We start from the raw sequence: 22,021 nt of genomic DNA, 5'->3' as shown, positions 1-22,021 counted from the left end.
CTGGTTGGGACAGAAGGGGCCTGTTTATGCAGTCAGACAGTGTTTTCCTTGTGTCTGTTTAGCCTTTGCATTTGGTCAAACTGGTGGTGCAGTGGATCTGGCAGGCTTGCTCAGCTCCCAGGTTGCCCAGCGTGGTCTGAGTATCCACAGGATGGAAAATGATGGAGCATCACTGTATGAAAGATACTTCTTTGTGATCTAAATTTGTCTTTAAACCTTACTTGTGTTTTGTAAAATTAAGTTTTGAAAAATATCTTCCTTTGATTGTAGAAGCTAGAAGGACCAGCTATGGATGTGTTGCTTTTATGTAACTTACATCATTTTGGTTGCATGCTCTGTATATTCTAACGCTTTGGATCACGGTCACTGTGAAGTGTGCACATGTGCAGGCCAGCTCTTGTGCCTTGATTGTCAGAACTGACAGCTGGGTACCGTGAATAATGCAGGTTACTTCCATTTTCATCACCTTGATTTTCAGTGATGATTTTAATTTGCCCTTGCAGAGCTTCGTTGGGTCTCCCTGAAGTTCCTACCTCTACTAATTCCCAAGCGACTGAAATAATTGTCCCGTAACTTTCTTGTACTAGTACTTGCAGTAATATCACTGGAGCATTGTTCCTACTACTTTATATAATGGCAGTCAGATTTTACTTGTAACAGTACTTCCATGAAAAACTATACAAAATACATTCTAACACACTTAATAGAAGTACAGTGGCATGTTTGAGTAATTCTCTACTGGAGAGTGACATTTTTCCTTCAGAGGAGTGGTGTAGGGTTTGCTCTGTCATATTGTTTTTTAACTTTCTGAATATAAATCACTACTCCTCACCCATCTTTTTCTCCTCCTTTTGTGTAGTTTGGGATTTGCTTCCAAAACAGTAGCGCAGAGCTTCAGGAGTAAGTGCTTGCATTGGTTTCTCCAGATAGCTAAAGATGAATTGATAGCCATGCTCCCATGTTACCAACCAAACCAAGGTCTGGATTTGTTCTTGTGTACTTTAGAAAACGGAGATTTCTAGAAACATAAGTACAGACCAGATCAGATTTAGTGTATTGGTATGATTAACAAATCATGTGATGTGTTGATGTGATGTGTTGTGATACCAAATAGCTCTGGAACATGTCACTAAAAAAACCCTTAATGTGCTAAATCTCCATGTGATGTATGCCTATATGATGATGATGGCGATCTGTTTGTCTGTGTGTGTAGATGGACCATCCCAGTGACAAACGCCATACATAGAAGTAGCCTGTACTTCTGTATTTTTCTCTTGCTTTGAGGTAGATGCTTACCTGATCCCCATCACTACTATTGGTACGTTCCTGTTCTTATCTTTATAATACAAAATCTGGCAAGAGAAATATCTGGGAAAATCAAGGCACAGAGAAGTTGGATAATTTTTCCAGATCACTGCTAGAAGTGACTTGTGTGCCTGTCCAGACCTTGACCGCAGAACTTGCCATCTTCTTGGAGTCATCAAGTTCTGCAGTGCCAGTGCAGTGACCCAGTGGGTCTCTGGTGGCAGGCATGCTTTGTCTGGGACTCTTCGACATGCTTTTGCATGAGAGCAAACAGACTTGCACAGGTATAGATTTTCAGTTGAAGGAGCCAGATTTGTCAGGTTAATATCGGCTGTTGTCTCCTTTGGTTTTCATGTTTGTGGAATATTTACTGATTTTTTTTTTTTTTTTTTCGGGGAGGGGGAGGGGATGAGTGAAATGAGATTTGACTGTCACCATTATTAGTGCTTTGGGTGTCAATAGCACAAAAACTGGTATGTTAATTGTTATGCCACTGAATTTCAAAGAGACAGACTTCCTGGTTCTGCTGGAGTGGAGCTCAAGTTTACGGGAAAAGCCTGAATTATTGGGAGAAGAGTCCTTCAAACTGCTGGATGCTGTCAGTAGTTAGCTATGGCATCGCTCTTGGTGCTGGGTGTGTCAGAGGCTGCCTAGAGAGGCCATACAGCATTAGTGATGGAAAAGGAAGCATTTAGGCTAAGCACATCCCCTCATTTAGCATATTGCACAGTGTCTGTAAGATGCAGCTTGTGAACCAAGCAATGGAAGACAGAGTATGGAAAATGTTTGGGGTTTGATTTTCCTGATGTTGCTCACGTTTGAATCATTAAATATAACAAGCAATGAACAACTGTGTATTGTGGAAGTTGGGGAACGTAAAACATTTGGAAGAGTGAATTGAGGTGTAAGATTTTTGTTTTGAAGTTTCTGGCCTAACTTGATCTCTTTTAAATGCTGCAGTGTCTGTGAGACATGGCAATTATTTGATAGTCTTTGGAGAGTGGGCTAACGAGCTGCATATTCTCCTCAGGCTCAGGAGGACAGTGTTTAACACAATTTATCTTAGTCTTACAGGACAAGAGCAATGTGGTATCTGTTACTATAATGCAGTATCTCCTTTAGATTGTTGTATTATAGAGACTGAAACCACAGGTCATCCTGAAACATGTTACAGCTCTGGAATGCACCCTTTATTCCAGGGAGTTTGTCCATCGGTAACATCCTTTACAGCTACAATGCAAACAGTAAAAGGTCTGTCAAATAAGCTAACCCACCCCATGGACGCAGCAGGAGTGACTGTCTTGTGTCTGGGAGATTTACAAAGCAGACTGGGCAGAGATGATTAAATGTGCATCCCAGGAAGCTTTGTCTGTCTTCTCCACCTCTTAGTTTTAGCCTGCTCGCTGGTTCTTTGATGGTTCTTGTGTCTTCTTACCTTGCTGTCTTGTTCATGTTTTAGTTGCAGCTGTAGCCTGTTCATTCTTTCTCACAAAAAGTATTGAGGTCTTTCCAGCACAGTGGATCAGTTTGTATAACTCTCCAGTACCTTGGTAAAGCAGTTTTGTAAGAAAATAAAGGTAAAAATTAAAAGGTTTCATATTATGGTGGGTTTCTTTTCCCCTTTTTCTGTTTTTGTATTGCAGTGAGGGTCCCATATTTCATTGACTTGAAAAGACCACAGGATCAAGGTTTAAACCACACCTGTAATTATTATCTGCAGCCAGAGGAGGATGTAACCATTGGAGTGTGGTAAGGAAGCCTGTTTTGTGCAGTTTTTGCCACACATCTTTATCCTTCTTTTTGTCCTCAGTGTTGCCTATCCAGTATTTTTGCTCTCTGTGTGACAGCTAGTGCCTGCTCTGATTTGTGGATGCTTGTGTTTTCCTCTGCCAACTAACTGAGTTTGTGTTGAAAAGTATGTGAATCTCTGGAGCTTGTCTGAACTGGAATCAGTAATGCATGAAACACAATTAGACAACCTGTGCATTCAGAGAAACTTCGTAATTTGGAATTGTAAAGGTTACAGGTTCTGCATTACTACAAAGATCGTGTCTCCCTATCAGATGAGACCCAAGGAATTAAATTTTTGTCATTCAACTGCTGTTCATTTTTTGCTTTGCAAAATAAGTGTGTGGGAAGACTGGAAAACAGGACCAAAGTGTTTCAGAGTAGGAGGAAGAATATTCTTGTATAAAACATATGTAAGATTTGGAGAGGGGGTGAGAACAGAACACACAGTTTACTCTGCTAACAAAATAAGTGACAGTCTCAGAACTCACTTGTCATTCCGTCCTCATGAAGATGATTTTTTGGTCCCAAGCAAGGGCAGTACATTTTAGCTCCTTGTTACTCAGGATCAGCTCAGATGACTGGTTCTCCTGTCTGAAAAGGTCTGCTTTCAGTGCTTCCTGTGTTGTTACACCAGCTCAAACCAGCCTCTGCATCTGTTTCTCATGATCACTTTCTATTGTGTCTCAACACCAGAAGTTTCAAAGCCACAAGAAAAGTGCCTGCTAGCTTTGAAGAAAAAGAAGTGCCTGCAGTTTGAGTATGTGTGCAAGAGCAGCAAACACCTGAAAAAAAGACTAGGCACCATGTCAGGTGTGGAGGTTAGGAGCCTGTTCCTTAATACAGCCAGGGATGTTAGATCTGTAAACTGTAGCATTTGGAGTTTTCAGTTATGTGAAACTTGTATGTATCCCCTAGTGCAGTAGAGATTTTCTCTTCCCTTGAGGGTATATGACCTTTTGAATGGGACAGTAATATCCTGCTACATAAAGATGGCTCCTTCCCTTTCAGTGGATTTTGGTGAAAGATGTCTTTAGAAGCCAGAAGTTCAGTCTTTCCAGGATAGGCTGATAAATAACGGTTTGTATCTTCACTTGGGCGATTAAAATTCTACCTGTTAAGCTGTTGAATAAGTTTAGATTGCAATCTTGAGATTTTGTTTCCCTTACAAGTGTACTGTGTATCCTTACTGAAATGGAACTTGCAGTTGTGGTGGCATTTCAGAGTCAGTGTCATTTGTCTTGATACTTACGAGATAGGCTACAAACTTTTCATTAAACCCTTGCTTTAATGCCAGTGTGTGGTCTTGTGTTTGGTATACTTCTGGAACAAAGCCTTCAGCCTGCTTTGTTCATAAGCTTGCAAAAGGCTTGAGGCAGAACAGTTGGAGAAGTTGGGTCTCATAGTTATTAGGGTGCTTTTCCTTCTCCAGAACACATGTCTGCTGGCTGCATGCATGCAAGTAGACTTTTTACATTTTGTTCCCCTTGTGGTGGTTTGTCCTCTGATCTTTACATCTGGGAGGAAGGTGTGGTAGGTGGAGTTTGCCTGTTTTCCAAGCAGAAAGGCTTCTGAATACTTAAGTTACTTCCAGCAACTGTAAGCTAGCCTCCGTCTCAACAGTTTGAGATCGCTGTGAGCATGTACTCTCTTTCAGTGGTTGTCTTCTGAAGTAATTATCCAATTTAAATGCCTACTTTCTCTTCCATCTGTCATTCCTCTCTGTCCATTCTACTTGTGTTGAATTCTTCCTAGCAGGCTGCCCAGCTATATTACCTACAGAATAACAGCTGTGAGTTAAAAATTCCTGTTTCTTCTAGATTGTAGCTTTTCCAGCTAAAATGTTATACCTTCAAGAGCCGGGTGTATGAAAACAAAGTGCATGATCTTTTAATCGGATTCTGAGCCCCTCTTTTTCCTCAGATTGACTATGGAGTCAGATGTGCCTCTTACCAAACATTCTTTCCAAAACTAGTTGACTTTGATTATTCTGAATATCTGCTGACCTAGCTGGGAATTTTGTTTATCATATATAAGTATGCTAATTGAAGTAATTGAGTGCCATAAAAGCTGAGTAATTGAGATTCCTTCTCAAGAACAGCAGGAAGTTTAGTAGTTGTGCTTTGATTTTGCCTGTCAAGTTTGATGTCTTGCATAGCCTTGGGTTTTGAAGGCAACAGTGGTGGACATGAACATGTAGAAATAACCCTAGCCACTGCCTTTTAAATTTGGCCATTTGTCAGCTAATCATGACGGTTTTGTTAAGGGGGTGTGTGAGGTGTGTAATCCTGAGTTAGATTTGATCAGAACTCAAAATCTGAGTGGTAGCCACCGAGTAGCAGCAGGACAATATAAATTTTCCTTCTGTACACAGGCATACGGTCCCTGCAGCCTTATGGAAGAATGCCCGAGGGAAGGACCAGTTGTGGTTTGAAGATGCTTTGGGTTCCAGCCATCCTGTAATCCTTTACTTGCACGGCAATGCGGGAACAAGGTGAGGCACAAAACAGTGGTGGCTTTGTTTCATGCTGTGTTTTCCTGGCTTGCCACAGCTTTGACACATTGGTAAGAAAGATGGGGACAAACTTTATAGTAGGGCCTGTAGCAATAGGACAAGGGGCAATGGTTTTAAACTAAAAGAGGGTAGATTTAGACCAGATCTGAAGAAGCGTGTTTGTACAATGAGGGTGGTGAAGCACTGGCACAGGTTGCCCAGAGAGGTGATAGATGCCCCATCCTTGGAAACATTCAAGGTCAGGTTTGATGTGGCGCTCTGGCAACCTCATCTAGTTGAAGATGTCCCTGCTTATTGGGGGTTGGATTAGATGACCTTTAAAGGTCTCTTTCAACCCAAACTATTCTATGATTCTGTGATTAAAACAAAAAAGTATCTAAAAGCAGTTTGGTGCTTTCCCTTTCTTTTAAAAGGAAAGTGTGTATTAAGAAATGGTGCCTCTCCATTTATTGAATGTTGGAATAGGTTTATTGCAGTTATCAGAAATATCTGTATTGTAGTTTATCTTGAATTGCCTGCTAGAAGCCAAGAGGCTGTAACACTTGCTAGATCAGGTAGGGAGAAGTACTTTTCGGTGTAGTGATCTCTGAATCAAGACACGGGACAGTATTAGTGCTTCTGTATATGTGATTGATGTGCATTAAATAAACTTTTCAGTTCCTTTTGTGAGCTTATTTTAGTAGTTAACACATTCTGAGGGAAGGAAAATCAGAAGGAAAGAGAAAGGTAACGTGCTGGTTTCATTTAAGTGTTGCATACATACAGGACATTTGTCTGGAATAAGAGCATTTCTAAAATTTGTATTTTTATAGTTGACCATGTGTATCAGCTAAAGTAGTAGGTTGCTTCTCTATGCTTTGTTGCTGGATGCTAAAAAACATTAGAACAGTGTGAAACTTTCTGGATGTTTCTCAGAATCATGTTCTTACTGCCACATCTCTGCATGATACAGTGCTTTAGTTCATTTATTAGAACATGTTTTCTTTCTTACTAATCTGCATCTTACAAAGCGTATCAGCCCCTTTCCAAGTTTTGAGTGCCAGTGCATGTTCTTTTGAAGCTGATGTCTGCTCAAAGGTATCTGCAAGAGCAGAAACATTGCAGAAATAAAAGTTCTATGATGCAAAGCAAAGAAACTTTAACTGTGCTGGTAGTGAAGTTTTCCTAGCCTTTACATTGCAGGAATGTTGCCCTTTTTCACCTAAATTTTTGTTTTAGCAGTGTTTTCTTTTGGTACAAGGGCATGTTGTGGAATATGCATGCTGTGAGCCAGGAAATGCATGAACAAATGGGTTTTTGGAAACAGACCTTGTTTCCTTGTGCTGATGTATTACAAGGTTTAATCAAATTGTTGCATTATTTTTCAAATACTGCTTCGCTTGGTTTTCTTGCCTTTGGTGTAGCAAATGATACTAATGGAAGCTATTCTGCAGCTTAATGGTGGTAATTTGGGACCGGTATCTTTGTTATGTGTATATTGATTAGATTTAAATCTTGGCTCCCTCAGGTGCCACTGTGATGAAGGAATGAGATACGGATCGATTATGTATTTTGCATTTTGATTTACTCTGTGTATTGGAGAAGTTGGAGGTGTATTGGCTTTGCCATTTCAGCTTAAATATATATTGCTGTATGTTTCTACACTGCGTATTCAGTCTCTTGTCAAAGGGCTGCTTTATTGATACAGGCTGCATTAACCATAAGTAAAAGGCACTGCCTCGGCTTTCTGGTTTGCCCGAGTGGTCTGGAACTGAGGCAAAAATGTTATGTTTACTTGATCCCCCTCTGTTGCACTTTGAGGAATGCATGTGAAGGCACCAATGTATGCACGTCAAAGGTGACTATTCAAGCAAATGTATCTTCTTCTTTAGACTTCTATCGTTCAAAATTACTTAGAAGCAACCCCTTGCATTTTGCCCTGAGTGGTTTTGGCTGCATTGGGTATTTTGTAGTACCGTTGGAGCTGACAGCTTTTTGCCAGCAAGTGCATGTGTTCTTAGAGGGAGGTCTGGAAAGTGGCATTTTGATTTAGAGGCTGCACTGACTACACCAGTCATAGTGTGAATGTTTTAGAGTTTTCATATGAATGCTAGAGTAAATCTACTTTTACATCAAGAGTAGACTAAAGTTTGGGTTAGCCATGTCATGTTGTGGATATATTTTAAAGCATGTAATGGCACATTCACACTCCTTTCCATTTTATTGACCAGATTCCAGTTTATCAAAAAACCCCAAAACATTAAAGCAGATTCTTCCCCTGGACTTAATTGTAGTGTTCAATTCTGGTTTTCTCTGCTCAGTCTTTTGCTCATGTCTTTTCTGCCTCTGTGCTTGGAGCCAGGTGAGAAAATCCAGGGGCCAGCTGCTTGGGTTAATGTGGTGAGTTCTGCTGAGAGCATCACACCTTGGAGAGCAGGGTTTACTGGCTGGGGAAGCACTGGTGGCAGGAATTGCAAGGTCTGCAAAGCCAACAGGGATACGCTGTTTTGCATGTATTATGGCTTTTTTTTCCCAAAGGTAGGAGGGTGGCTTGAAAAGTTTGTCTTTACCTGCTGCGATAAGAGGTTTATAGGGAGAGGTTGACTTCAAAAGTATGTCCTAGCTCAGCAAAGCCTTGCTGTCTCCTTGAAGCCTGTGAAAAAGCACTCAATGGTGTTTCTAATGTTTGGCATGTTTGTGTTAAACTGGAAGCCTGAGGCAATTGGGAAGTTCTGTTTCTGGAAGCTTAAATGTTCACATGTGGTTCGTTTTTTTTTGTTTGTTTGTGTATATTTCCCTCCTTCTCTTCATGAATGACTTTTGCAAGAGGAGGGGATCACCGCGTGGAGCTTTACAAGGTAAGTGGCTACCTGTGTTGCCCAAGCAGTTACATTAACACATCAGAAGTGCAGACTTCAGAAGACTGCTCATTACCCGCCTGTTGGCAGTGGGGTGCAGCTTAGGGCTCTCAGTCTCCTCTGGGTATGAAGTGTGTATGGGAAGAGGGGTCTGTAAGCCGTGAGCACACTTCCCCGTATTAGAAGATATTTGAAAGGCCTTTTACTTGCTGATGTTAACTGTCAGCTCCAACTCAGCTGACCAGGTTCTTTGCCAGGAATACTTTCATAACACAGTTTATAGGGAAAAATATTATATTTAATCACAGCCATAATTTGATTTATTATACTAGTATACTAATTTAAGGTACCATTTAAGAGTATTCTTTGATGTGTTACCAGTCTGTATATACTCACAATCATGAAATAGAATATTTTCAGTTGGAAGGGACCTACAATGATGATTTAGTCCAACTGCCTGACCAATTCAGGGCTGACCAAAAGTTAAAGCATGTTAAGGGCATTTTAAATGCCTTTTAAACAATGGCAGGCTTGGGGGATGGACTGCCTCTTTCAGAAGCCCATTCCAGTGTTTAATCACGCTCTTGGTAAAGAAATGTTTCCTAATGTCCAAGTTAAACATCCCCTGGCGCAGCTTTGAACCATTCCTACATGTCTTATCACTGGATACCGGGGAGGAGAGCTCAGCATCTCCCTCTCTACTTCCCCTCTCCAGGAAGCTGTATAGAGCAATGAAGTCACCCATCAGCTTCCTTTTTCCCAAACTAGTCAAACTTAAAGCCTTTAGCTGCTCCACACAGGATGCTCCTTCCAGCCCTTTCGCCAACTTTGTTACCCTCCTCTGGACACATTTAAGTCCCTTCGCATCCTTCTAAAATCGTGGGGCCCAGGACTGCACTCAGTACTCAAGGTGAGGATGCACCAATACTGAATGCAGCGGGATAATTGCCTCTTTTGACTGTCTGGTGGTGCTGTGTTTGCACTCAGAATGTGGTTTTCCCTCTTGGCTGCCAGGGCACACTGCTCACTTGTAGTGAGCCTGCTACCAACCAGCACCCCGGGATCCCTTTCTGCAAGGCTGCTCTGTAGCTACTCCCCTCCCAGTTTATACTTGTGGCCAGCATGACTGTGTCATAGGTGCAGAATCCATATTTTAGACTTGTTAAATTTAATCTCATTAATTGTTGGCCAACGCTTCAATCTGTTTAGATCCCTCTGCAAGGCTTCTTGTCGCTGAAGGGAGTCAAGTCTGGTGTCATCAGCAAACTGGCTAATGATGCACTCAACTCCTGCATCCAGATCATTGATAAGTCTGTTGACCAGAACTGCTTCCTTGCTGCTTTTGGCTGTGCTGAGCAGTAGGATTTGGGGGTAGGGCTGTGCTTTGGGTCTTAGACTTGGATTAAGGAAAGCTGGAGGCCTCTCTGGGGGGCTGGACCAGTATGAGGTGCAGGTCAGACTGATGGTCCGAGGAGGTAAATAGAGGGAGAACCAGGTGCTGAAGGGCTGTCTGCAGGAAGGGGGTGGGGGTGGGGTGGGGGGTGGGGAAGGTGAATATTCAGGTGGAAGAAGGCAGAGCTGCAGAGCTGCCATGGGGACAGTGACCTGGGGTGAGCAGCAATGCTCCTCTGCTGCAGGGGTAGGTTGCCAGAGTGAGGGGGTTACCAACCCTAACAACACAGCTGCAAAGCATACATGAGTGCAAACAAAAGAAATCTATGATGGAGATCAAAAAGAAAAAAAAATGTTTGAGTTGAGAACATTATCAGTTAATTATTTATCAGCAATTAAGCAGACAGAAGTTGAAGGAACAGTTGAATAATAAAGTTTGTAGTGGAACTGGGATACAGTTGGCTTTGAAAATGAAACATTAGTCCTGTGTGCATGATTGCAATGGATGTGTTAAACTTGGCATATTTTTTAAGAAGAAACAGGGGATGGTAAAAGTCTGGTTTAAAATGTAACAGCTGCTAATTAAAAGTGCATTTATTTGTTATTAAGAAGAGACGTTGCCAATGCAGCCAACACATAAACATGTATAGAAGATAGGTAAACTGTCAACAGGTTAAATAATTTTTTAATTGCCTGGAAAAGACTAGCTTGCATGAGATACTAGCAGTAAAATAGCACTGTAAAAGCTGAAAACCAGACTTTGCAAGAAGGAACTTCGGGTGCTACATGTCCAGTCAGGGGGTCCATTAGGTAAGTGAGCATATTAAAAAATGGTATATAGTGATTCTGATGGAAACAGCTGTCCTGCAGCACCTAATTTGTTAATTAATATTTTACCTGATTATTCTGCTCTTGTTACCTGGGTTGCAGTGGTATTCTATACTGTGCTGTTGTATATACATAACGACGTCTCTCTGTGATGTTGGCATAGTTATTTGCAAGAGGATGTTGGAAGAAATGGTAACATGTGAGTGCAGATGCTGGAGTGGAACAACTGCATAAGGCCCTGTGAAGGGCCTTTGCTCTGAAGTGCACACAGTATGGACCTTGTCACCTCCAAGGGAACCCCACTGAAGGATCTGGAGCCAAAGAAAGAGAAACAGGAATTGCTTAAGAGAGCTGAACAGCAAAAATCAAAGAAGCTCTGAGTGACTTTGAAGCTGTTGCAGTTGCATCTGCTAATATAAATGCCAAATAACTGTTAGTGGGAAAATGGCATTAAAAAAGGGTAGTAGAATAGCATAACCCTATGGCTAGTGCCAAGAAATAACACAACTGAGTGCAGCAAGGGTGAACATGATGTAACATGTTATTGTGTGTGTGGGAAGCAGAAAGCAGCAGAGCAAACTGTGATACATACGTGAAGTTACTGGCTTTACATCTTCAGATGACCATTTAGATCTGAGTGGGACAATGGAGATGCTTTCTCAATTTCCAGTCAGGTGTCAGTTGTCAGTGTAAGCTCCATTTTTACTTGTATGCATCACTGTGTGCCCCCAAATTATAGTAAATTGTCTAATTGTTTATAACTCCACCCAATATCTATGTAAGCCATTAAGGTTAAAATTATACTATTCCTTTAGAAGGTAACGCTCAGCTTACAGGTATCATTGCAGTTGTATGCTGCGATAGTCCTAGTACCACTAGGTGTGTCATTTAAAAAATTGCAACAAATACTAACCCAGCTGTTAACACTGGAAGTCCAGCTTGTGGTGCAGTGAGCCCTGAAGGTAGTGAATGTTACGCAACCAGCAGGTACCCGATTTGCCGCGGCACTGTGCTGTCCAAACCACCAAGCACTGCTCTGGCCTGCAGTGACCTCGAGAATGGTGTCCTGCCATTGCAGGGGTTTTGAATTTGTCTTTGCATCCTGTAGTTGTCATCTTCATAGCAATTTTAGTCTTTGCGCGAGCTGCATTGGCTGTAAAATCAAGCATGCAGCAACTGAGTAATGGCAGTACATTACAGTGAAGACCTATGTACTGCCCTCAGACCTGTGCCGGCTATCAGGAGGCACACTGGCAGGGTAAACACTCAGAGAAAATCCATTGCTTGATCCTGGTGAGAAGCCTTGAGCCACAGGAGGGTCTGCAGTATCCTAGCTGGGCTAGTGAGTGATAGCCTGCAGTTGGTGGACTGTCAAAAAGCAAAACTGCAGCCTTGTGACCCAGTGTGTATAGGATTACCACAGCTGGTTAGATGGCTGAGGCTTGTAAGGCTTCTTCTGACCTTGCTTTGGAGCACCCAGGTGCACTGTTTTGAGCTTGTTTAGCCATAAAAGCAATTGTCTAACAAACAGGTGGCCACTGGCTAGCTGGTTTTACTTTTGCTGAGCTTTGTATAAATACACGGCATAGCTATATCTACGCTACAGATAGTAACACTTCACATGCAGATAGTGTTGTAGAGAAAACCGCTGTAATGTTTTTGTGTACAAGTTACAGATACAGTTACTCCGTGTCAAAGGAAACACTGATGGCACCCAGCATAGTGTAGAGGAGCACAGGCCTGGTATGACAGCAGCAACTCTGGAGCAGGGGACACAGGGGGCATTGCAGAGGAACGCAGTTATGAGTGTGCATGGAGCAAGGCACAGGCTGACTCCAGATGGCCCTGGGCTGTTCACAACCTGCCAGTGGTCAGCTAAAGAGATGCAGACTTGGGAGCTGAGCAAAAATGGGTTTAGAGGTAACGAAGACAATGTGTCCAATGTATGTTGAACATGCCCTGTAAAGTGTGATTTCATGTTACATCCCAGATCAGACCAGTGAAGAGAAAGAAACATCCAGTGCGTGTCTGAAATGGATGAAAACTAGCCCTGGATGGATCCTAGAGGGAAGTGGGAGAAACCATCACAGTCCCCTCAGCAAAGGAGCTGAGTAGCCACCTTAACTGAATAACCCCTCTTTTCCATGTTATCCTCTTTTTCTCCCCCGCCCCCTTTTTTTTTTAATGTACTAATTGAGAACTGAACGTAATTGTTCAGGTTATCAAGATTTCAATTACACTAGAAATAGTTTTGGTTTTACATACGAGATGATTTCCTTTTGCCCATTAGAAGGTTTAGAATATAGTGTAATACTGAGATTGCTTTTTTTAGTCATGTATCATGTGAAAGCAACAACATTTTAATCTTTTTCTGACTTTTTGTTGTTTTTTTTAATCTACTGTAGACCTGTTTGGTTTGTACTGAGCAATGGTAGCTTGGAATGCTAGCACTGTGTTTACCAAGGCACTTTTCCCAAGCACGTTGATCTAACATTTCACTTGCTTTTAACAGATTTTGTTAGGATTACCATTGACTGCAACTTAAATCTTTGTGACAGAGCAATTGCATGCTTTGGATGTATATGTTTAAGCCTTCTGAGACCTGAAGCGGGCTCTTACATGTTATGTTAACATTCGTGCCATTTTGAATAACGTAAATTGAAGCAGTTGTACTGTTTCACTGGAAAACCTGAACATGTTTGTAGGGGAAACAGGATATTTGTGGATCCTAAGGCCAAAGTTGTTAAAGGAAGAATCAATGTCTAAAATAGCCCGATACAAGGTCTAGGAAACAAATGGAGTAAAATCAGCAGGCTGAGAATAACTAGTGTTTTGAAAAGCCCAGTGCCTGCTACACTAAAAAGCTGTAAGTTGTCACTCTACCATGTCAGGCTGATAATGCTATAAATTGGATCCCTGCACCTTGGCCTGAGGCAGAAGCTGTGCAAGTCTCTGAGATGATTTTCTGCATGTTTCTCTGCCCTCTAGGTTCTCAGCTCCCTCGGGTACCATGTGGTCACGTTTGATTATCGAGGTATGTGGGCTTCTTTTATTATGAAACACTTTTAAATATCTCTTTCTGTAGAAGCAACAAAGAAGTTGCTCTTTTTTTTGGATCTCAGTGGAGCTGTTGATTTATAAATACTTGCTGCCAGCTAATTAGGTGTGGTTATTGCTTCTTTTTTTCGTCATGGGTATCCAAAGGACTTCCAGAAATTTCTTTCCAGTGCCTTCCTGTGTAGCACAGCTTCTTGATGTCCGGCTCTGTGGATTGGCTTCTATCTGCCCTCATGCAGAGGGCTTGCTAATTTGGCAGCTACAGAGCAGAGGGTGAGCCAGGCATGTAAACTGTCACAGCATCCAGTTAAGGCATCCTCCAGGTGGCAAACTTGCCTATATGTAGTCTTTTTGATATGATCTAATTGACTTTCCTGAGGTCTCACAGAGAACTGAAGCTGCACTTCTTTTTTAAAAGCCGATAGGTAAGACACAGAGAAAATGACTTGCTGACAGTTGGTAATGTCCTTGGCAGAAGTCGTGACTGTTTTACAACTCTGTGCCACCAGCAGTCATGCATCTGCTGCTCTTTTTCTCCCTTCTTAGTACTTAAGCCATGCTGCAGTGTAATGCCACTGGAGATCCAGGAAAGCAATTAATCTGTTGTGTTTTTATCAAGAAGACATCCGGGAGAGGTTTATTTGTAGGAGCTTGCCCTGTTTTTCAGTCCTGCTGGCAGCTGCTTTTCTGGCTGCTTATTAGGTATCAGAAGGGATGTGGGATGCTTGCTGCTTAATGTAAGGTGTGTAGACATGCTGCAATAGCGATAGAGCCAAAACAGTCAGGAGTCAGTGGAAAATTGCTTGAGGGCATTGATCGAACAGCATGGACAAACTGATGTTATAACAGTTTTGTGAAATGTGCTCGGTTTTTTGACCCTAAGCATCCAGTTCTGCTGCTGCTAGACACTCCACTGACAAATTAGTTACACACATGCAAAAGCAACTAAGGTTTGGGAGCTGAGCTGTTGCAGATGGTTATGTGCAAGCACACAGTGTGGCAGTGTTTGAGATCCAGCTTTTATTTTTGTTGTTGACTAAATCCACAAAAACTCCTTGGCAGGCAGCAGTTACCTTGTTTAAATGACTGCAGATCAGTCAGGACTTTCAGCCCCAATTGTAGAGGTGCACAGTGAAATAAGCAGAAACTGTCCATGTCTTGGGTCCCTTTGCAGTTGTGGATGGGTCTGCATGGGAAAAGCTGGCTGGCTTTGACCAGTTTGTACAATTATCAGAGGGGCTATTTGTTTTTCAGGCTGGGGTGATTCGATAGGCAGCCCGTCAGAGAGGGGAATGACCTACGACGCCCTTCATGTCTTTGACTGGATAAAAGCAAGAAGTGGAGACAACCCTGTCTATGTATGGGGACACTCCTTGGGCACAGGGTAAGCATCTAATCTCAGCGGGACTTAGCAGCGTCTGAAAAACACTAAACAACTGACCTTGAATGAAGGTGCTGTTTGCCATTGTCCCCAGGCTGTCTTGGCTTTGAGTCTGTGGCATAATTGCTACAGATTAGCTTCCCCTTTGCTCTCTACAGTGGGAGGAGGGCTACAGTGAATGACTATGCAGGAATTGATCTTGAACTTCTGTTGCCCAGAAGGTTATGCTCAAAAAAAGACAGAGTTATATAATGCAGATTGACCGAGTGGTGCTGCACTGATGTCTTCTGGTGAACCTCTGTGTCCTTCAGAGCAGAACAGGCTTCTCTGGTACTCTGAAAGAGTATTTTGGACCAGCTGCACGTGTACGTGAATTGCCCTTAAAAAACGTTTTCCTCCTGTCCCAACAACCATGCTGTGTGTAATCTTGCACGTGCCTGCATGACTACGCTGTTGGCCATCTGCGACATATGTGATCATGCCTGGCACAGGGAAGTTCAGTGTCAGGTGTTTTTAATTTTCCTTTCCAGTGCTGTCTGGAGGTGGGTCGTGTTCAGTAGGCCCACAGCATGTACTCTTACACCCTTGATCTGCGGAGGAGCAGAGGGCAGACACAAGAGTGACTTTTGAGTTGTGCTGTGTGCAGATTGAACTGTTTTGAGACCACAACAGCTTGCCTTGCTGTCCAACAAATGTGTTGCTTGGACATGGAGGTATTTCAGGATAGTGTCTCTTCGTTGTTGTGATACTAAACATCATGCTTTGCTTGTAAGAAGGCAAAGACTTTGGCTCTTCCTCTATATTTTTGCTATGTCCAGGTTCCCTTGTTGGGTCAGAGTGTGTTCATGATATTTCCCAGTGCACTGCAATCTGAGTGGCCTGGGAGTCTGGTCCCCAGCTGAGTTCCCTGGTGACTGTAGCCAGCCTAGAGTTTGAGGTTTTTGAAATATACTGTGCTTGGAGGATTCAGCAACTTTGGAACTATCCCTGTCCCATTAGGGAGGTACATGAGGGAGACCTTGCTGCTTTCTGACCCAGCTATGGAAGCTCTTTGCAATGTCACCCTGGGACACTGCGCGCCAGCTGCCTGGAACACAGCACCCCTCTGCCCATACTCCTGCATTCCCTCTTTCTTGCTCAGCCTTTGTGGTCTTGGGATAAGAGGCTATGTCACACTGCTGCAGATCTGCTGGGAGCCTGAGAGCCACCTTAAAGGAGGTTCTTCTAAGTGTGCTGTTTCTTTGGACTTGTTTGCTTACCTAAGTGCTGTCACCTGATGCCATTTGAGACAGCTGGGGTATGGGAGACCTGTGAGAGCCCAAGCCATTGTGGGCTGGCTGTCCAGACCTCAGACAGTGAGAGGGGTCGACATTATGGCAGTTGAGTTGTACCTCTGCCACCTACTACTGCTAGAGCTTGGTGCTTTGCAGAGGGCCTGCGCCAGATTAAATGCTCATTGTTCTTCTTTACAGGGTTGCAACAAATCTTGTGAGGCGCCTTTGTGAGAGAGGTAAGTCTGGCGGGTGGGTGCTCTTCCCACCCAGCCCGGGTCCTGCTGGCATCCCAGATTTCCACATAAGTTTGCGGTTGTGACAAGGCTGTTCTTGGCACACCATGTTGGCAGCTGCTCTTATAAGGCAGATGCTGACCTTGCTGGCTCTCTGTCTGCACCCCTGCATTTCAGCACATTGCCTTTGGCTTTTCAGAAACGCCCCCGGATGCCCTGATCCTGGAATCTCCATTCACGAACATACGGGAGGAGGCGCGAAGTCACCCCTTTTCTGTGGCAAGTACACAGTGGCTCTCACACTAGTGACTTGTAACTGTATGCTTAGAAATTAACCTTCAGATGTGATGTAACTGAGCTAACTGCATGACTTGTGGGGCAGCAGTGATACTTATAAGCGTCAGGGGCAAAGAGCTGCACTTAAGGCAGCTCCTGGGAACACAGTACAGTAAGCAGTACCAGAGCCATGTGTGAAGCCTGCTCAAAGAAAACAGAAACCGTGATCAGAAGGGGCAGTAAATATAGAGGGGAATATAGATTCTGCTCTCAGCAATGGGCAGCCCTTTCCTTTTGTGTTGTAGCTTCTTTGTTGCAGGAGGCTATTCTGTGGGCTGCAAGCAAAGCGATGGCAAAGCTGGGCTTTTCGTGGTCACTGCCCCATCCATGTGGCCTCTTTGTGCTTGCATGGTTTCCCTGATGAGTTCATTCTGATGTGGCCATCTCTTCCATCTGGCATGGCTGTGAGTTGGCTTTGAGCTGGGCAGACACCAGACTGGGTGTTGGATGTGGCCCGGTTGGTGAGTTGCCCTGGGATAAACCCCTCTTTCAGGAAGACTGTTGCCAGCAACAGCACGATACATAGAGAGCTGGACCATACAAGCATCTAGAGAGCCTGCTCCTGAGCAGGCTGATGAGATGGGCCTGAAACAGGAGAGGAAAAATAATGCTGGTGGAAACATGGACCATCTCACTGCAGAAAGTGCAGCCAGCAGCTGAGGGATGTTACTGGGGTGGTAGTGACCTGCCCCGTTACTGCTGTTTGTATAACTGTCCTGCTGGTGCCTGCCACTAACTCAAATTTTTCCTCTCAGATATACAGATACTTCCCTGGCTTTGACTGGTTCTTCCTTGACCCCATCACGACAAGTGGAATTAAATTTGCAAATGATGAGAAGTGAGTTCCCTCTTTGTCGGAGTTTCAGCTGTGGCTGCAGTGAGCCATGGCAAGCATCAAGGAGGATAGACATTAGACTGCACTCCTGACTTCTTTTTTTTTTTTTTTTTTTTTTTTTTTTGTTACACTTGCTGAAGGGATTTCAGTCACTCTCACAGCCCTAGTACAGCACAGCTTTGCACTGTGGAGCTCTTCCTTTTTTAATTGTTCTTAATAAGGACAGGTGCAAACAACAGAGCACAGACTTCTCAGGGATATGCTGGTTTGGTCCATGGGATTTATGCTTTTCAAATGTACGTTACATGTTAAACAGTATCATTGGGACACTGAAGGTTTGGGAAGATTTCTCTGTTGTACATTTGCATAAGCTACCCTGTGTGTAACAACATGGGGTTTTTTTTTCACTGAGCCTTTCATTCAAGAGCCTGAGCATTTGTGAGTTTGGTTTGCAGTACTGAAACCAAACCAGACCTTGGGAGGATGATGCTGTGCAGCAGGGTGAGGCACTTTTCTCTAGTCTAGGCAGCAAGTAGCTTTTATGAGGATGCCTTTCACTAGTAAATTTTATATAGATCAAATGAATGGTGGTCAGATAATAGGGTTTTCAAGATCTGAACTGCAGTTAATGACCCACAGGACAAGTTTGTCATTGCAGTTTCCTTGAAAGTCAAAGTATGTTGATGGTAGAGAATGATGGGATTGCTCTGAGCTTTTATGGTGTTGTTTTCTCTTTTACAGTGTGAAATACATTTCATGCTCCCTACTCATCCTTCATGCTGAGGATGACCCAGTGGTACCATTTCAGCTGGGAAAGAAGGTATACACATGTAGCTCTGCAAACTGATCTGGTGGGAGGAAGCGGTGTGGATAGAATGATATTCCAGCCAGGCAAAAAGTCAGCAGTGGGAAGGTATGTGTAGAAACACATAGACCACAGGGACTACAGATTCTGTGGTGTTGGAGATGGCAAATCAATATGAAACGGAGCTAGAGCTAGCAAAGCTGGTCAAGCCAGGTCCAGCTGCCCAGCTGAGAGGGGTGCTGGTTTGGTAGGGGTGGCTCTGGTTTGGAATGACATGTGTCCCTCACCTGCCTCCCCTTGGACTCAGCTTTACAACATTGCTGCAACGTCACGGAGTTTCCGAGACTACAAGGTGCAGTTTGTTCCATTCCACACAGACCTTGGCTACCGGCACAAGTACATCTACAGGAGTCCAGAGCTACCTCGAATACTGCGGTAACAGCCCAGCTAAACCGGGGTGTCCTCTGGCTTGGGCATGGGGCTGGGGCATGGGGCCTTGGGGCATGCTCTGACATGCTCCCAGGATCTCTCTTAGATGTGTAACAGGTGCCTGTGTTGGGCAGCTCTTCTGGGCAGCTGGATACCCTCTGGTCTCTGGTGTGGCTGAGATCCTTGGGCTGGCTTAGCACAAAGTCAGAGCTCTCCACCTCCCTGCAAAGCAGGTTTTGGGAAGGGAAGGTACGGAAGGCTGGGAGCAGTTCTCCTTTCTGGCTCATCTTTGCTGTAAGCTGCATGCTCTGGAGGAGTTGTTTGCAGAGCAGCTACTTCTGCTTGCCTCTTCTAGTGGGAGCTGCTGATGGGTGAGAACAAAGCTTGGTGCTGTTGCCTGTAGCTGCAAATGCACAAGCCCTGATATTTGCTAGGGGAATGGGAAGACTTGCAGGCTGCAGCATGCCACCAGGGTGTGGGAGAGCTGAGTGTCACTTCTGTGTCATTTCCTTTCCTAGGGAATTCCTCGGAAAATCTGAACATGAGCATCATCACTGAAGACTGGCTGCTTGACAGCAGAGATTTTCCTTTCTTTCCTTCATCTCTGTCTTTCCTCCCCCCTCCCTGTTGGTCAACCTGCCATTATTCTATCCCTGGCACTAGAGGAGGTCAGGGATTCCCATTCTGGTCCTGATGCGTACCCTTGGCAACTCCAGCTCCCGGCATCGACATCCGTGATGGTAGAAGAAAGAAGTTGTTGGCTTCTTTTTTGACATGGATGGATGGGTGGTAACAGCCCAGGAGCCAGTACCAAACGGTGAAAAATGTAAGCACAACAAAGCCTGGCAGATGCAGCGTGGTACCACTGAGGACAGACATTCCTAGGACACGTGTGTCATGACCAAGGGTGTTTCTTTCATTTTTAAACACTGCTGCTGTTTTTGAATCACGTAGAGACTCATTTGTAGGCGAATGGCTTTTGCCGTGTCTTCATACCACAGTTGTCTTGCTTGAGTTTGAGGTGTTCTTTTTCTAGGAAGTACATGTTTTGCCTTTCCTTTTTGCTAAGTGGTTGTATTTACAAATACACAGAAGATACGCAGGTGGTGGGAGAGACTTTTATTTAGCTCTTCAATCACGATGTGTTGCAAGCGTTGGGCTAATCACACACATTTGGAAATAAAATGAAAGATTTTTTTTTTGTCCTTCCTTTTCAAACATCTGTTTATTGGAAAATGTTAGTGCCCTTTTTTCTGTACCTTTTTCCTTCTGATCATCACTTCTGCTCCCATCCCTGCTATCCTCTGTGGAGGTCCTCCCCTTTTTCACATGCACTTCCTATTAGGACTGAAGTGACTTAGGTAGATGAATTGCAGACTTGGGAGTTTAAGCTGGAAAGTGTGAGATTACTTTTTTGCTTGATCTCCCCCTTCCACAAATGTGGGCCTGGGATATGGGAATGGTTGTCTTCCATTCTCCCTGTGCATACCCAGACAGACATGTGCTTCCTTTGGGTGGGAAAGGCAGGGTTTTTCCTCAGCTACCTTTTAACTCCTTAGGTCAGGTTTTCGAGTTCCTGGTGGCTACACTGTTCCTCTGTAGTTAAAAGCAGGCAGTGGTATGCAGTTCTTGATGCAAAAATAAGTCTGGTGTGTCCCTCCACTTCCCTTCTGTGCTCTGGGCATCCCAGGCACTTCCAGTAGCACTTCTCAGCCCCTCTCACAGCCATGGGTCGGAGCATGTTGTCTGGGAGGCAGAAGGGGAAATGAGCCTCCCCCGCGGGGAGAGGTTCTGGGGGTGCCCTTGCCCTGCTTGGGGCTAGAACAGGGGCTGGTTTATGCCATTAGCAAGCTGCACGCTGAGATGAGAGAGGGTCATACGCTGGCTCTGTGGTGTGCAGCTGGGGACCTGGCCCTGCCCCCATCAGGCTATATAGACAATACCAGGTGCTGTGGGTTTAGTCACTAGTGCTCAGAGTGAATTGTGCTGCCCGAAGAGTCTATTCAGGGGTGTACAGCATAGTGTAAACTGCTCAGCATGTATCCATGTTGTATCTGCAGGCTCATACTAGTTGCAAAGCAGACAGTACCTTGTTCTTGTACTGAGATTCTTCTGCCATAGCGTGGTTGTCCCTGAGGTTTCTGACCCACGATACTCATAAGCTAACTGTGCCACTTAAATTATGTTTGACGCACTTGTATTTATTGCACTGACGGAAGAGAAACACTTACTTGGCTCTGGAGAGTGACGTGCATATTCCAGCTCATGCTGCTGCTGGCAGCTGGCTTGGGGCACAGCGCAGCTCGAGCCGGAGGCTGGCGGGGCTGCCTTCCTCCCACGTGACAGAGCTGAGGGTCCAGCACGGGAACTGCTGGTGTTGGTGATCCCAACACCGCCATTCCCATTAGTAGGCCAGTGATATGTCTGGAAAATTAAACTGAAATGTTTATCTGAAAGTGGTGTAGTTTTAATAAAGGCATTGACTGCTGATCACTTCAGCTTCACCTGTATTACCTGGCAGTTTCTGGGACACTTTTTTTTTTCCCCCCCAGCTGGGCAGGTCAGCTGGGTGTGTGGCAGGGCTGTGGTAGGGTTGTGCATGGGAGATGAGCTCGCAGCTGGGACTGGGCAAGTCTTTGTGACTGCTGCCAGGTCTGGGTGAGCAGCTCTTCTGGAGCCTGGTGGGTCTGTGCCTGTAGTCTGGCTGCAGCCAAGGCTCTGCTTCCCCACTGGGGAAGGGGGAAAGGGGAGCTGCCCGTGGTATTTCTAGCACGGGAGCCCTGTGTACCATTTGCAGGGCAAAGCCAGCACTGTAATGCCCACCCCAGTGCACACAGTGAGCGTGGCAGGTGTGCAGGTAAATGGCTTTGGCCCCGAGTAGCCCACTGCAGCCTCTGGTAGCAGCTCCCTCCTGTACACCCTGTGCACTGGCAAGGCTGATGTTTCTGCGATGGGCATGCTGCCCCCATGACAGTGCTAGCACCATGCCAGCTGCAGGGGACCACA

At 44.4% G+C, this 22,021-nt stretch overlaps 1 protein-coding gene across 4 annotated transcripts in view; it reads left to right on the top strand.

The window, feature by feature from the left end:
• The window catches only part of ABHD12 (abhydrolase domain containing 12, lysophospholipase), a 47,282-nt gene extending 25,763 nt beyond the window's left edge, over positions 1-21,519 (top strand). For all 4 annotated transcript variants that reach the window (XM_037405968.1, XM_037405965.1, XM_037405966.1 and 1 more), the window contains 11 exons: positions 2,949-3,054; positions 5,468-5,587; positions 8,415-8,445; positions 13,654-13,699; positions 14,977-15,106; positions 16,576-16,613; positions 16,810-16,889; positions 17,702-17,784; positions 18,523-18,601; positions 18,894-19,021; positions 19,534-21,519. In XM_037405968.1, the coding sequence (XP_037261865.1) occupies positions 2,949-3,054; positions 5,468-5,587; positions 8,415-8,445; positions 13,654-13,699; positions 14,977-15,106; positions 16,576-16,613; positions 16,810-16,889; positions 17,702-17,784; positions 18,523-18,601; positions 18,894-19,021; positions 19,534-19,573 (881 nt within the window). In that variant the 3' untranslated portion in view covers positions 19,574-21,519. The remainder of the gene's footprint in view (positions 1-2,948; positions 3,055-5,467; positions 5,588-8,414; positions 8,446-13,653; positions 13,700-14,976; positions 15,107-16,575; positions 16,614-16,809; positions 16,890-17,701; positions 17,785-18,522; positions 18,602-18,893; positions 19,022-19,533) is intronic.
• The last annotated feature ends 502 nt before the right edge of the window (positions 21,520-22,021 follow it).

Source organism: Falco rusticolus, chromosome 12 (genome assembly GCF_015220075.1).
Source record: "Falco rusticolus isolate bFalRus1 chromosome 12, bFalRus1.pri, whole genome shotgun sequence".
Lineage (NCBI taxonomy): Eukaryota > Metazoa > Chordata > Aves > Falconiformes > Falconidae > Falco > Falco rusticolus.
Note: the sequence above shows the minus strand (reverse complement) of the source record. Positions and strands in the feature narration are given on the sequence as shown.